Source organism: Struthio camelus, chromosome 3 (genome assembly GCF_040807025.1).
Source record: "Struthio camelus isolate bStrCam1 chromosome 3, bStrCam1.hap1, whole genome shotgun sequence".
Lineage (NCBI taxonomy): Eukaryota > Metazoa > Chordata > Aves > Struthioniformes > Struthionidae > Struthio > Struthio camelus.
Window position 1 is genome coordinate 56,110,942 of NC_090944.1, and position 12,675 is coordinate 56,123,616.

At 35.8% G+C, this 12,675-nt stretch overlaps 1 protein-coding gene across 3 annotated transcripts in view; it reads left to right on the top strand.

The window, feature by feature from the left end:
* The window catches only part of GRIK2 (glutamate ionotropic receptor kainate type subunit 2), a 424,245-nt gene that overhangs the window by 322,174 nt on the left and 89,396 nt on the right, over positions 1–12,675 (top strand). For all 3 annotated transcript variants that reach the window (XM_068937889.1, XM_068937891.1, XM_068937890.1), the window contains one exon: positions 2,080–2,297. In XM_068937889.1, coding sequence (XP_068793990.1) covers positions 2,080–2,297 — 218 coding nt within the window. The remainder of the gene's footprint in view (positions 1–2,079; positions 2,298–12,675) is intronic.

A 12,675-nucleotide genomic window follows, 5' to 3' on the forward strand; every position in this document is an offset into this window, starting at 1 on the left:
TTTGGTAATTGCTTTTAAAAAATCTTTCTCATGAGCCTAAAGTCATCTAAAGGTAGACTTTAGCAGACATGGAAGTTATCGCCTAATGGCAATAACCTTCCATTAGAAAAAATATAATAGTACTTGAGCCTTACAGTAGCTTATTAAATGCTTTTTCTCTACAAAACATTTGCTTAGTGCTGGAGGATACATGATAGAGGGAACTCATACATGTCTTGCTGACACCCCTCGCTCCCAGGAAACTGTGGGATATAGTGCTGGACATGACGTTACCTTGGGTACATGACAGTCAGCCCCTAACCAGGCTCTGTTTTATGGGCCTAGGTGGCACTGTGTTTAACTCCTTGGTAAAATATGAACTTGTGGTAATTGGGGCAACTACAGCAAATGTTTCCGCTGCTCTTTTCTTCCCAGTCCTATATGACCTTACTAGTATTGTTATTTTAAATGGAACAAGCAATTAGAAAAACAACAGTTGATGCTGGTGGGCTTATTGGGAAATATGTTAGTGTTACGGTGTCTAAGTGTCTGACTAACAGGGCCTAGGAGCAACTACATCAGAAAGGTACTTTTCTACTTTTTTCCTTGCAGAATTCTAGGCAGAGTCTGGCGCTGGAGTTGGCTGTCATGTCCAAGTCTGTCAGCTTTTTTTGTTTGAAACAGCAAGGGTAAGATGAACTGCAGGGTAAGATGGGCTGTTTTTGAATACAATAGTCCAGTTATGATACCACTTCTTTTTTTCCTTTTCTTTGATTTTCTTCCTTTTTTTCTTTTTGTTCCTTTCTTTTTTTTGGCATTGACGTTGAAAGTTTGGCATAATCTTTCATTTATTTGAAGATGTGTTACCTTGCTGGACCAGTTCCTTAAATAATTCAATATAAATACTAAAATTTAACAGGAATAAAATAGTCCATCTTGCCTTCATTCCATTTTACCCAGGAGATTTAAAAAGAAGTCTAGTAATCAATTAGCAAAAGTGACTGTTTTGGTACAATGATATAGTGTATATGATAAAACTATTTCTTTGAAACCGAGTTTTTGGATACTTTTCAAAAATTGTATGTAAAGTTTTTTCCAATGAAGCTTGAAATTGTTGACATCACTAGAAATTTCATTCCACTTAATTTTAATGTTATGGAGAAAAAGTCCATACATGTTCATTTACAGTAAATATTTGTGACTGTAAATTACGTTGAATTTCATTTTTCCTATTTTTAATAATGAAGCACAAGATGAGTTTATGTATGTGCTTCAATTTGTCTCATTAGACTCTAAATTAACATTAATAATTATGTAAATTGCCATGCAGTGTCTGTAGTCCCCTCCGTTCTTTAGTGCCATGAGCAGGCAACTCCAGCAATGCATTATAATCTATCTTTATCTAGTTTATGCATAGCAGTCTAATATCGTCATTGCTGCTCTATCAAATTAAGTGTGTGGCACAGCCACCCATGTTTATCTGAAATTGTGGGGCTAACTATAGAGATGGGAGATTTTTTTTTTTTAATCTAAGCGTTCAATAAACAACCCTTTACTGCAATACAAATGGCAAAAGTCAAGGATTCATTTATATTCCTAACACAGTTTATATTATGTATTTCAGGTATGAAATACTCTGTCATATCTGCTCCTTTCAACAATAGCTCATTTTGATTTAATCAAGCAAGGTTTTTTAAAACATTTAATTAATGTTTGATTAGTGCCTTGAAGATAAAGAACTGTGTAAGTACTTCAAGATTAGTATTAACTTAGAGGCTAAGTTCAGCCAGAAGTTTGTCTGGAAAATCAGTTCAAGTTTTTTTCTTATTGGTATAGATTTTTTTTTTAAAGGCACTGATCCCTGTGTCTCCCATTACTATCCTTTGATTCCCACAGCTCCAAAAAGATCTGTCTTTATAAGTGTAATTAGTTCTTATGTTTTGTTTCAGTTGTGTGTGTTTGCACAAGCAATATGTTAGCCTGTAGCTTAAAAATTTTTTTGCACAGTGATTCCATCTCACCACTGTGGCAAAAAGTGCTGAACTCTTATTAATTGTTTTCTGTGCACTGGTTTCACCTTTCTCCCCTGGTTTCTGTTAGGTTCTGAGCTCATGCCCAAAGCCCTCTCCACCAGGATAGTGGGAGGCATTTGGTGGTTTTTCACACTTATCATCATTTCCTCGTACACTGCTAACCTAGCCGCCTTTCTGACAGTGGAACGTATGGAATCCCCTATTGATTCTGCCGATGATTTGGCCAAACAGACAAAGATAGAGTACGGAGCGGTTGAAGATGGAGCAACTATGACTTTCTTCAAGGTAAGCCTTATATTCTGTTTGCAAAATTTCATATCGTGATTGTGAGGGAAAGTGCGCACCTTACTGAGTGAGGTATGGTAAAGAATATGATTCTCAGTGCTGTCAAAACCAACTGAAAAGCACTTTTGGGGGGATTTACAAGATAGCAAAGGAAGTAAGTATAAAATCTTTCATGGGAAATAAAAGACAATTTCTCTGATGACTTTTGCGTAAAGAGCTGAATATACAGTGATGGAGTAGGTCAAGAAACCTGAATACTTTGCTCAGAAAAGTCTCACATTGCTGTGTAAAAGAATGAGTTTTGTCAGAGTGTGAGTTATAGGATCAGTTCAATGACATTATACTTAACTACAGATCTCTCAGTCTTTACTTGAGCGACTGGATCACACTTACAATATCAGTGGCTGGGATGAGAAAAATCTGTCGGACTTCATATTTTTGGGAAACTGTCAAATTGAAATTGGGGTCCGTATAAAAAGCTCAGATTCTTCCACTTTTTCTACTCCTTTAACCTGTGACGTGGGCCATTCCATTTGAAATATAGTGAAATATGCTGCTATATTGGACAGAAATGTTTCTTTCCTGCCTTCACTAGGTGCTTAATTTGGCTTAAATTAGTAAGAAATATGCTTGAGGGGACAAAGGCTGGTTTGTTTTGTATCTCTTCATCTTTAATAGCACAGATGTATCTCAGATCTTCCAAGGAGAGAGGTGTTCTCAAGGCTTGGCTAATCTTTGGTATGTTTTTAAGACTTTTAGCTAGTATATTCTGTTTTTATGAGTTATGATGCTATCATGTAAAGCTTTGAGGTGACTGTTATATTGGCATTTGAAATCAGATAAACTGGAGCTCAAAGTAGCTCTTAAGTTGGTCCAGTTATTGAGGAATGTGTACTCAGTTCCTCTCATCAGATGTAGAGAGTACAAAATTTGTTCAGATACCAAGACTGTATGCTCAGTATTTAATCTTATGACTTTAGTGGCAATCCAAGTGTACACATAGTTTAAATTTCTTAGAATAATTATAGGGCTTTCAACTTTTGCTTGGAAATAAAAATCGATTAATGTTCAGTAACTGAAGATGTTTATGCTACTTACCTTATAACATGCATTAGGAAGGCTCTGCATATTTCTCCAGAATGATTCTTGGAAAAGGAGCTGAGGAAATTAATAGAAGTAACTAATTAATTAGAGGTCTCTTGATGGCAGGAAGTATGTGAAACAATTCAGTGAAACAACATTCAAAGAAAGCTTAGAGACTGAGATTTTTAAAAGAGTGAAAATGATTAAAGTCTCAGGCCATAGAGAGATGACACAAGGTATTTATTGAGTTACCAGAAAACACTACAGGGCTTTAATTTCATTTTTACCTGGCAGAAGACTGTGAATTTATTCTCTTTCAGACTGGAACTATAGACTCTAAAATATTAGGAAGCAATTTTAACTTAGCAGTGTCTTTCAGTCTAGTTGCCAAAAACACATTTATCTGCATCTCTTAACTTTCAGTTTTCCTTCTCCACAGCCCTTAATTTTCTATCTTTTTCTGTATGTGTGTGCATTTTTTTTTTTATTTTTTAGCACCCATACTATTTCTTTTTCTCTGGATATTTTTCCCCTCTGCGGAAATTTTAGTATAATGCTCCCTCTTCTGCATACTGCTTCCTTACTGCTCTCTTCCTCTTTCTGTTTCTATTTATCTAAGTATATTTTATGTTTGCCTAGTATATTGTATCCAAGAACTAGAGAGGACTTACTGCTAAGAAAGTAGCAGTTGCGCATCCTGCATAGAAAGACCTTTATTTTAGCAGTATATGCCTTTTAAATAGTGCAGACCTACACACAATAGATTTGCAATGTCAACTCATATAATTTAGTATATAATTACTTTTAGTACATTCTGAATTCTCCTACTTAATTATGAAAGAGAGATATCAGAACAAAACAGAGGGTTTTTTATTCAGATATTAAAATTGAGGTCAAATTTACGTTTTTTTCTGTTGAATAAACATATTTGCTGGAATTTATGTGTGAGCAGATCATGGTTAGTAACTATTCCGTGCCATGCAGATGCACTGATAGTTAAGTATTTCTGTTGCAGCTATCAATCGAATGGTTCCCAATATTCTTCCAATTACAATTTACTATCTTATCTAAATAGTATGCAAATTAATTAGTATTATTTTATACCTAGTGAAATGAATCTAAGCTTAAGTACTAAAAGTAGCTATAACTCTTGTAGCAAACAAATAACTGAAAATCATGGTCAAAGAGAAAATAAAGATGAAAACCATACGATTTCATTTAATTCATTCAGCTTGTGAAGCATCTTCCAGGTACAAATTAGAATCTGCTTGATGTAAGTGCTATTCACTAGAGACAGCTGTATAAGGAATACAATCTGATTAAATATATTTTCCATTAAAAAAAAAAAAGCAAAACATTTGGATATATTCTCTCTATCTATTACAGTAAACTTTTTGGTTAAATTAGGCACTTTTACCTAATTAGGTTAATCAGTATCATACAATTTAATGATTAGAAAACAGAATGCTATAATTCTGATCAATATACTGTGTCTGTATTTATATGTAAGCAGAACATGTTTATATTTTGTACAAACAAATTGCTTCAGAAATACCATTTTCTTGCATGAAGAAAATAAAAAGGCAAGAAAATATTTAAAATAAGACTGTGAGTTGAATTGCCTTAAAGGGCATTACTAGAATTGAACAACTCATGGATATTAAAAATATTATGAAAAACACTGAAGTATAGACAATTGATGGAAGAAGACAAAAAAAAATCCGAAAAACACCTTAATGTGCAGAAGTGACACTGAATGTAGATAATATAGAAACGACAAAGTGCTGCATACTTTTTTTCTGCATTGTATATAAAAAATAAGGATTAATACTCATATTTTAAATTACTTTTAGAATACTTTCTGTTTTATCAGTAAGCTAAAGGAGGTTTTAAAACAGTAGATTAAATCCTTTAATATGTAAACAAGGGAATATCAAGGAAAGGCCATTAATGAAATATTGTGCCCAGTTCTAGTGACCACACTTCAAAAATATGTTTAAAATTGGAGAGGGTTCATAAAGGGTGAAGGAATGACTGGAGGTCTGGAAGTACACAATATAGTTAGCATCTAAAGAAGATCCTCTGTTTAATCTGTTGAAGAGAAGGTTAAGAGGTGACTTGATCATGGTCCATAAGTGCTTTAAGGGGAATGAGACTTTTGACAGTAGATGGCTGTTTAATCTAGCAGGAAAAGGCATAATGAGATCTCGTGTTTCAAAGCTGGAGTTAGGAAAATTCACACTAGAAATAAGGTGCATATTTTTAACAATGATAGTAATTAACCACTGGTACGACTTAACCGAGAGATGTGCTGGATTCAGCTATCACACATTGCCATTATGAGAAAAATGCATATAGCATAGCCCAAACAGATGTCACGCTTTTATTGTAGAGGCTACTCAATGAAATACATAGCTTTCATTATACAGGAGCTTAGATTAGATTTTAGTAGTCCCTTCCTATGTTAAAAATCTGTGAGAGTATGACCTCTGGGGAGTTGTACAAAAGTGATCGAGAGTATAATTTTGTCCATACACATCCTGTGTGTATGTTTTTATCAGCTACTTTGCCTTGTTATAATGATAGTGGATTGAGCAAAACAGTGGCATTATTTTACAGCATTAAATGAAGGCACCAGATGGTTTCCTAATGTTATATGAAATTATCGTATCTTGGTAATAGTTATTAGTTCCAGTCACAGTGAGGCTGAGTAGCTGCCCATGAGACTGACAGTAATTTGTGCATAAATTATCTATATAGAAGTTCTTTGAAATTTTTCTTTAGAAAACTTTGGAACCTGGCCAAAACTGTAGTGATGCTAAAACAAAAGAAGAACATATTTTGAAGAGGAACCTAAATGGGAATCAGACATACACACTAACTGCAAGATTAAAACCTGCTGGAGTTAAAAACTTGGAGAGCACAGGGGATATACTTTAAGAATACTGTCATCCTTGTGAACCAAACATCCCTGCCAAACAGCTTTGACTGAAAAAGGACAAGAAAGCTGTCTCCAGAGGTTGATTAGGTCCATCAGATTATCCTTAGCCTCTTTCTGGTCTAAGAAATTCAATGTTACAACTCCTTTTAGCAGCCAGAAAGGGGAGGAAATTTTCAGCGTGCTCTGCTTTTAAGAGCTATTTACCTGGTCTGAGCGTGCAAAGGAAATAGTTTTACGAAACTGTTACATGACTGGTGGGTCTGTACCTGCAGTTTCAAGGGATGAGTTAGGCCCTTTCGTTGGGAACAATAAAAAGCCCTTAGTATTATGCAAGAATTACAAGATAAAAATGTGGAAGTAAATTCCAAGCCGTATCTGCTGATAGAGTTGTGGACCTGATGTGTGTTGTGCTGTTTCTTAAAGTGATGGATTTCTTTCTTCGTTATGAATTTCTGTTCCTTTCCATTGGCTGATTCAGCTGATCTGAAGGCTTTCCCAGACTCTTACAACCTGAAAATGACAATGAAAATGAGTCTTAACTGTTCTATTGTTGCTCTCAGATTTCTGAATAGAAATTAAGAATGATGTGTTTCAAGACAGTTTTCAAGTTTACAAAGTCTTTTTTCCTTCCTCTTTGGAATAAATGAAAAAAAAATGCATTATTTCCTGAAAGGTGCTTATCTCACACTAAACAGCTTTTGAATCAAAAAGCTCATATTTTCCATTGTCTCTGCCTTCCATGGTCTCCAAGTCTCTGTTTCTCCAAATTCCAGTGTCTGTTTTCCTTTTGACTGACAGTTCTGAAATTGAGAAGAGCAATATTAAGTCTACCCTGCTTCTATTTGCATTTTTCTGTCCTCACCCGCAAAGAAATTACTACAGCATATTTCTTTACATGTGGTCTGCAATTTTTTAAATTATTTTTGCACAATTTGTTTGTGAAATTACTGTATACTCGTACTTTTTTCATGATTTTTCAGATCTGTACCTTTCGATGTCAGTGCCAGGCACAATGGTACTTTTCTCAGTTAGGGTTACCAGGCACTTGCATAGCAAGTAATAAAAAGCAAAGTAATTTTTCTCTGACTAATAGCAGTAAGTATCACTACTTCTGTACCAAGAATTGAAGATGTTTTCAGCTCCCTATGAGAGTTATATATTTTATATGCTTATTTTGCTGATGAGGAAGCTGAAGCACTAAAAGGGAATTCATCTTTCTCGAGGTTAGTCAGTGAAAGGCAGGTAGGGGTCTAACTCGGGAATCCTGACTCTCAGACCTAAGCTTTATCTGACAGACTATTCTTTTTTCCCGTTTGCATTTGCCAGTTCCTTTCCTTTTCTTTTTCAGGACCCATTTTTATACTCCACTTCTACTTTTCTACGATATTGTCCATTTTTTCCTGCACTTACTGTAAAGATCCATTCTGCCAACCCTACAGGCTCTTTTTTTCCCTTTTTTCCCCTTTTTTCCGCTACCCATGTTGTTGCTACTTCCCTCATGATATTTGGAAGGGGGAAGGACAACTCAGTCCTCAGTGTCTACCCTTTTCTGAATTCTCACCCATTGCTAAAGGAAGGTAGAAGAAGCTCTAGCTGTGCATTAGAAAATCTCAGGAATAGTCTCTAAAAGCCGAAAGAAGGAGTTGTAGGGGAATTTTTCTCACTGCTTGCAACTGGAATACAAGTGACAGAACACCTGACAGACGAGAGACTATCAGCAAAGGTAAAAGTATGAACACCATTCCTGTGCCATGAGTGACAATGGCATAGATGAAATCAGTATAGTTTCAGTGGGTTTTTCAAACCCTGGTTTGAATGTTGTAATAGCTAAACATCATTTATCTGTTTAATAAATAAAGGTGCATGTGGCACATTGGCATGCATATGGATGTATGCTCACAAACACACTGACCCCTTAGTTGAATACTGAAAATAAAACATTAAATTTGGCAGTGGGAATCAACCATTCAGCGGACTTAGTGCAAGTCAGAGATGAAGGAAACAGTGGTTGTGAGCTTCTCACATACACAATGACTGTTGGTGGCTAGTGGAATAGAATTTTTTTGATCTGGATGATGCTTACAGATTAATTGGTAGCAGATTCCCCTTACAGGTTCAATTTGCTTTAAAGTGAGATCACTGTAAAGCAAAGTCACATTGGAATGTGGCTAATACAGACTTGTTCTTATGTGTAAAACCGCATAGTTGAGTAGAAGTGAATTGAATATAAATAATATGTCATCCTTTTATCTTTTTTTCTTTTGGGTAATTGTAGTTTGAGCCTATCTTGTAGAAACACATGCAGCTGAAGTGCCCTGCTTCCCTTTTCCCATGATTACTCCTACTCCGCAGAAACACACGTTTCAGTGATAGACTCTATGGGAATGAGATATAGACTTTATCCAGAGACCTTGAAATACCTCAACCTTACTGAATTCTACTTACTTCTTTAAAAAGTCAGGAGAACTAGGTGGAGTTAGATAGGTTAGATGATGCGTGGACGCAGGCTATAAGAAGAGCAGCAGTGCATTTGAATTCTAAATGGAAGAAATTCAGATAAATTTGGTACCATTAAGTTGTTTGAGGTGAGTGGTCTTCCTCTGGAATCTGGAGTCAGAAAGCAGAATTAATTCACATAAAGGGCCTCGTTCCAACCACACTCTCTAGGTAGTGGAAAAAAGTGACTGAAATGATTTTATGCCATCTCGACACTTCGCCTTTCTGTGGGGTTGTCAGAGCCATTAATGTTCCTGCCATAAACACGAGCACATGTTTGGCTGCCTGTTGCCTCTCAGAGCTGAGGCATTAAACTAAAAATAGATGGAACAATTCCTTTCTCCTTTCCCCTTCCCTTTCTTCTGAAAAGGATGCACATAGAAAGCTAGCTGTCTTAATTTCCACACAGATTTAAACTGCATTATTCCTTATATCCAGACAGTAAGCACCTTTAATTAAAGTTGCTGGCTACTACACTGTGTTCATGAATAATTATGCTCCAAAATCACCACAAGATTAATATTCATCATTTATACCTGTCTCCAGCTACATCTCTTAGAAACTGGTGTTCTACACATACAAATAAATCCTTTTGAGGAGCCACTCAAAGAAATACACATAACTTTCCAGTGAAAACGAGATTAGTCATTCACAGTAGTTACAATATTAAATAAAATACTTTACATATAAATTAGGTCCCCACTACTTATTTTTAAAAGGAAGTTGAAGAGAGACAACAAAAACAAATTCAAAGTTGACATTAGGAAGACTTTCCTATATCTTTAGATCATTTGAATTAATATTTTCCACAGCTCACCATCTGTTTCTGACTTATGTCAAAATATTCATAGAGAAAAAGTTTTATGCTGATCGTCACACAGAACTCCCAAGGGGACTAACTATATAACTTATGGTCCTACTTGGCTTTACTGTTTCCCAGCTAGTTCCCAGTGTGAATGCAATGTAGAGCTAGAATGAACATACCAGCAATAAGTTGACATTTGTACTATTTTTCAAAATTATGTATGTCCCACAATAATATGCATTAATTAGTGCACAGACATTAATGTTCCACATTGATCCTTCATGGAGTTTGTCTGAATAATGCTGCTCTTTTTGAGAGCATAAGATATGTTAAAACACAGTGAGACCTAACTCTCATCTGGATAGAAACAAAGGATACAAGAAATGAGAGTCTAGAGGGACATAATGGTTAATTAATTATACATTTGTCCTCGGAGAGTTACGCTTGATGATAAACAAATCTTATCCAGACCATATTTTGAATCCTGAGTTATTTTGGGACTTGTTATCAGCAAAAGACAGTAAGTTCTAAAAAATGTACCTGATTCAAAGGATTATTATAATCTTGATGCTTGGAAAATTGTTTTGTAATTAAGAGAAACACATTCTGTCTTTTATTTTAGAGAATATATAGTGATGCCACTGAAGAAGAGAAAAGTATGGGTTTTTCCCTTTGAAGCCAGTTGGAATTTAATCACTACTCATCTCTGTAAACAGGTTCTGGTCATATCTGTCAATAGATGTCCTGACGTTTGGGGATCAGCTTAGGCCAGTCTAGCTGTGAGTAGTCTAATCCCTTCTCCTGCTTTCAGCCTCAAGGCCTATCGTCTTGAGGGATCATAGAGCACAGGTAGAATTCAGTCCAGTGTTCTGGTCCAACTGAAAATGGATTTTTTTTGTTGTTGCAGGTTTAGTTTTCAGTTGTGAAGAAAGCCACTATGAATGCTAGAACTGATGCGAGAGGTCCCTCTTCCCTTTGAGAAATTAGTTCTGTTGCCTTGACATTCGGAGGTGTGAGGATAAGAAAATCCCCAAGAAAGTAATAGCTGATACTTCCTGGATTAATTTATCCTTACATGCTCTTGTAGATTTTTTGTTAACTGGTAAGCCCTTTTCTTTCCTCATTTGATACACTTCACTTTCTGGCCTCTTCTGGGCCTATAACACCACAGCTGGCAGGATCAGTTGTAAGAGAATGCCTAAACTTTGAGTTCTGAGCATAGGCCTGGTTGCAAGGCTTTTCCTCCTTAGGAATACGTGACCTAATTGCTATTGAATCATAGCACCTTCCCCTCTTTCTCCTGTTACTTTCCCCTAGGAGACAGAGCAAGAACAGTTTTCATGTTTGTTCTTCTCTTCTCAGCCTTTTTTCCTTTATCTCTGTCCTTAGATGATGAGCAAGGTGAGAAAGGGAACTGAACTAGATCACAGAGAATCCTTCAACTCCAAATGGGATTCTTTATAAAAGACAGATTTCAGAGTGAGGGTTTGTTTAGGAAATAGAGATTACATTAGAGAAAATTTCCTACTGTCAGAGGCTGATAAAACACTGAAAGTTGTCTTGCTCTTCAAAGCTAATAGATCTATCACCAACTAGGCACAGAAAGTTTGCAGATCTGATCTATGACTCATCCTGGGAATGTGACTCAGAAGCCATTCTCCAGGATGGACTGACTGTCTCTCGGTTTAGCCAGTCTTGTGTGAGATGAGATCCTGCTATATGAACAACCTTCAGAGTTGAGTTCATGCCCACTGAAGCAGCCTGAAAGCCACCATTCATTAGCAGAGGTGAACTCTTGGTTCCGCCTTGTCAATTTATATATGATACTACTGAGGTGTTGTCTAACTGCATTAACATTGCTTTGTGTATGAGAAATGTTTCCGGTGCCAGGATTGCCTTGGACGCCATGTAGAGTCCTATTACACTGATGTATTTCTTCTCTAGAGTTATTCATTGCTCTGAACAGAATGCTTGTCAAGATCAGTTAAAGTATCCTCTCAGCAATGCATCTATGCTAGTAATTACATAAGCCGTATTTGATATGGATATGCCTCTTAAGCATATTTCAGTATTCACGCATTAATTGAACTTGTATTCAAGATCCTTAATCTGCAAATATGGATTACTGATTTTTACAAAAAATCTACTAAGCTATTTTCTTGTTTAGAAAATTATGATTTTTTTCACATCCTAACATCCAAGACAGTCACTCACAATAATAAATTATATGTTCTTTTATGCTGAATTTGGCTTAAGTTTTCAGAATATGTGTATATCCAAATATAATTGGCAACCAAAATCCAGATAAGTTATCAGGTAAATTTTGCTGTGAATCATTGTGATTTGAGGAGAGCAAGGGAGTTTTTATTATTTTAATATATATTGTTAATAAATTACTGTTTCTAGTAAGAAACTAGGTGTCGTGAAAATTAACAAAGGATTTAGTATTCCCTATCTTGAAATATTTGTATTTAATCAGTCCATCTTATCATTTAATAACTGAAACCAGTTCCCCCTCCATGAGCTATAAAATAAGGGAAATATTCTGGAGACATTTGAAGACTTAATTTTCCTGTTCTTTCTTTGAAGAACTTTGACTTCCTTGTGCAACAGAAGGCCTGGTAGTAAGATAGAAAGCTATGCTGTCTCTCTCTGTCTCTGTGTCATTATCTTTGTCTTGCGCTCGCTCGCTCTCTCTCTCTTTCTCTCTCTTCTCTCTCTCTCTCTCTCTCTCTCTCTTTTTTTTTTTAACTACAAGAAACATTTACCTTCCTTGACTTAAAGAGAATCTTCTAAAGCTCTAAGAAATTTCTGTAGGAGATGTCTCACAGAAGCTTTATGTACTTTTTAATACATTTCCACTTTCTGAAAAAGGAAGACAGGACACGTTCCTTAAGGAACTTTCCATGAGAAAGGAAGATTGGCACCAGACATTTTTTGTGATGTGCTAGGACAGCTGTATAACTCTTCTTTCACCTTATCTGGCAAAGAAGCTCTGAGAACCGTGTCTTTGACATTTGAACTTCTAACTAAGCCTATATAGGTAATCATCT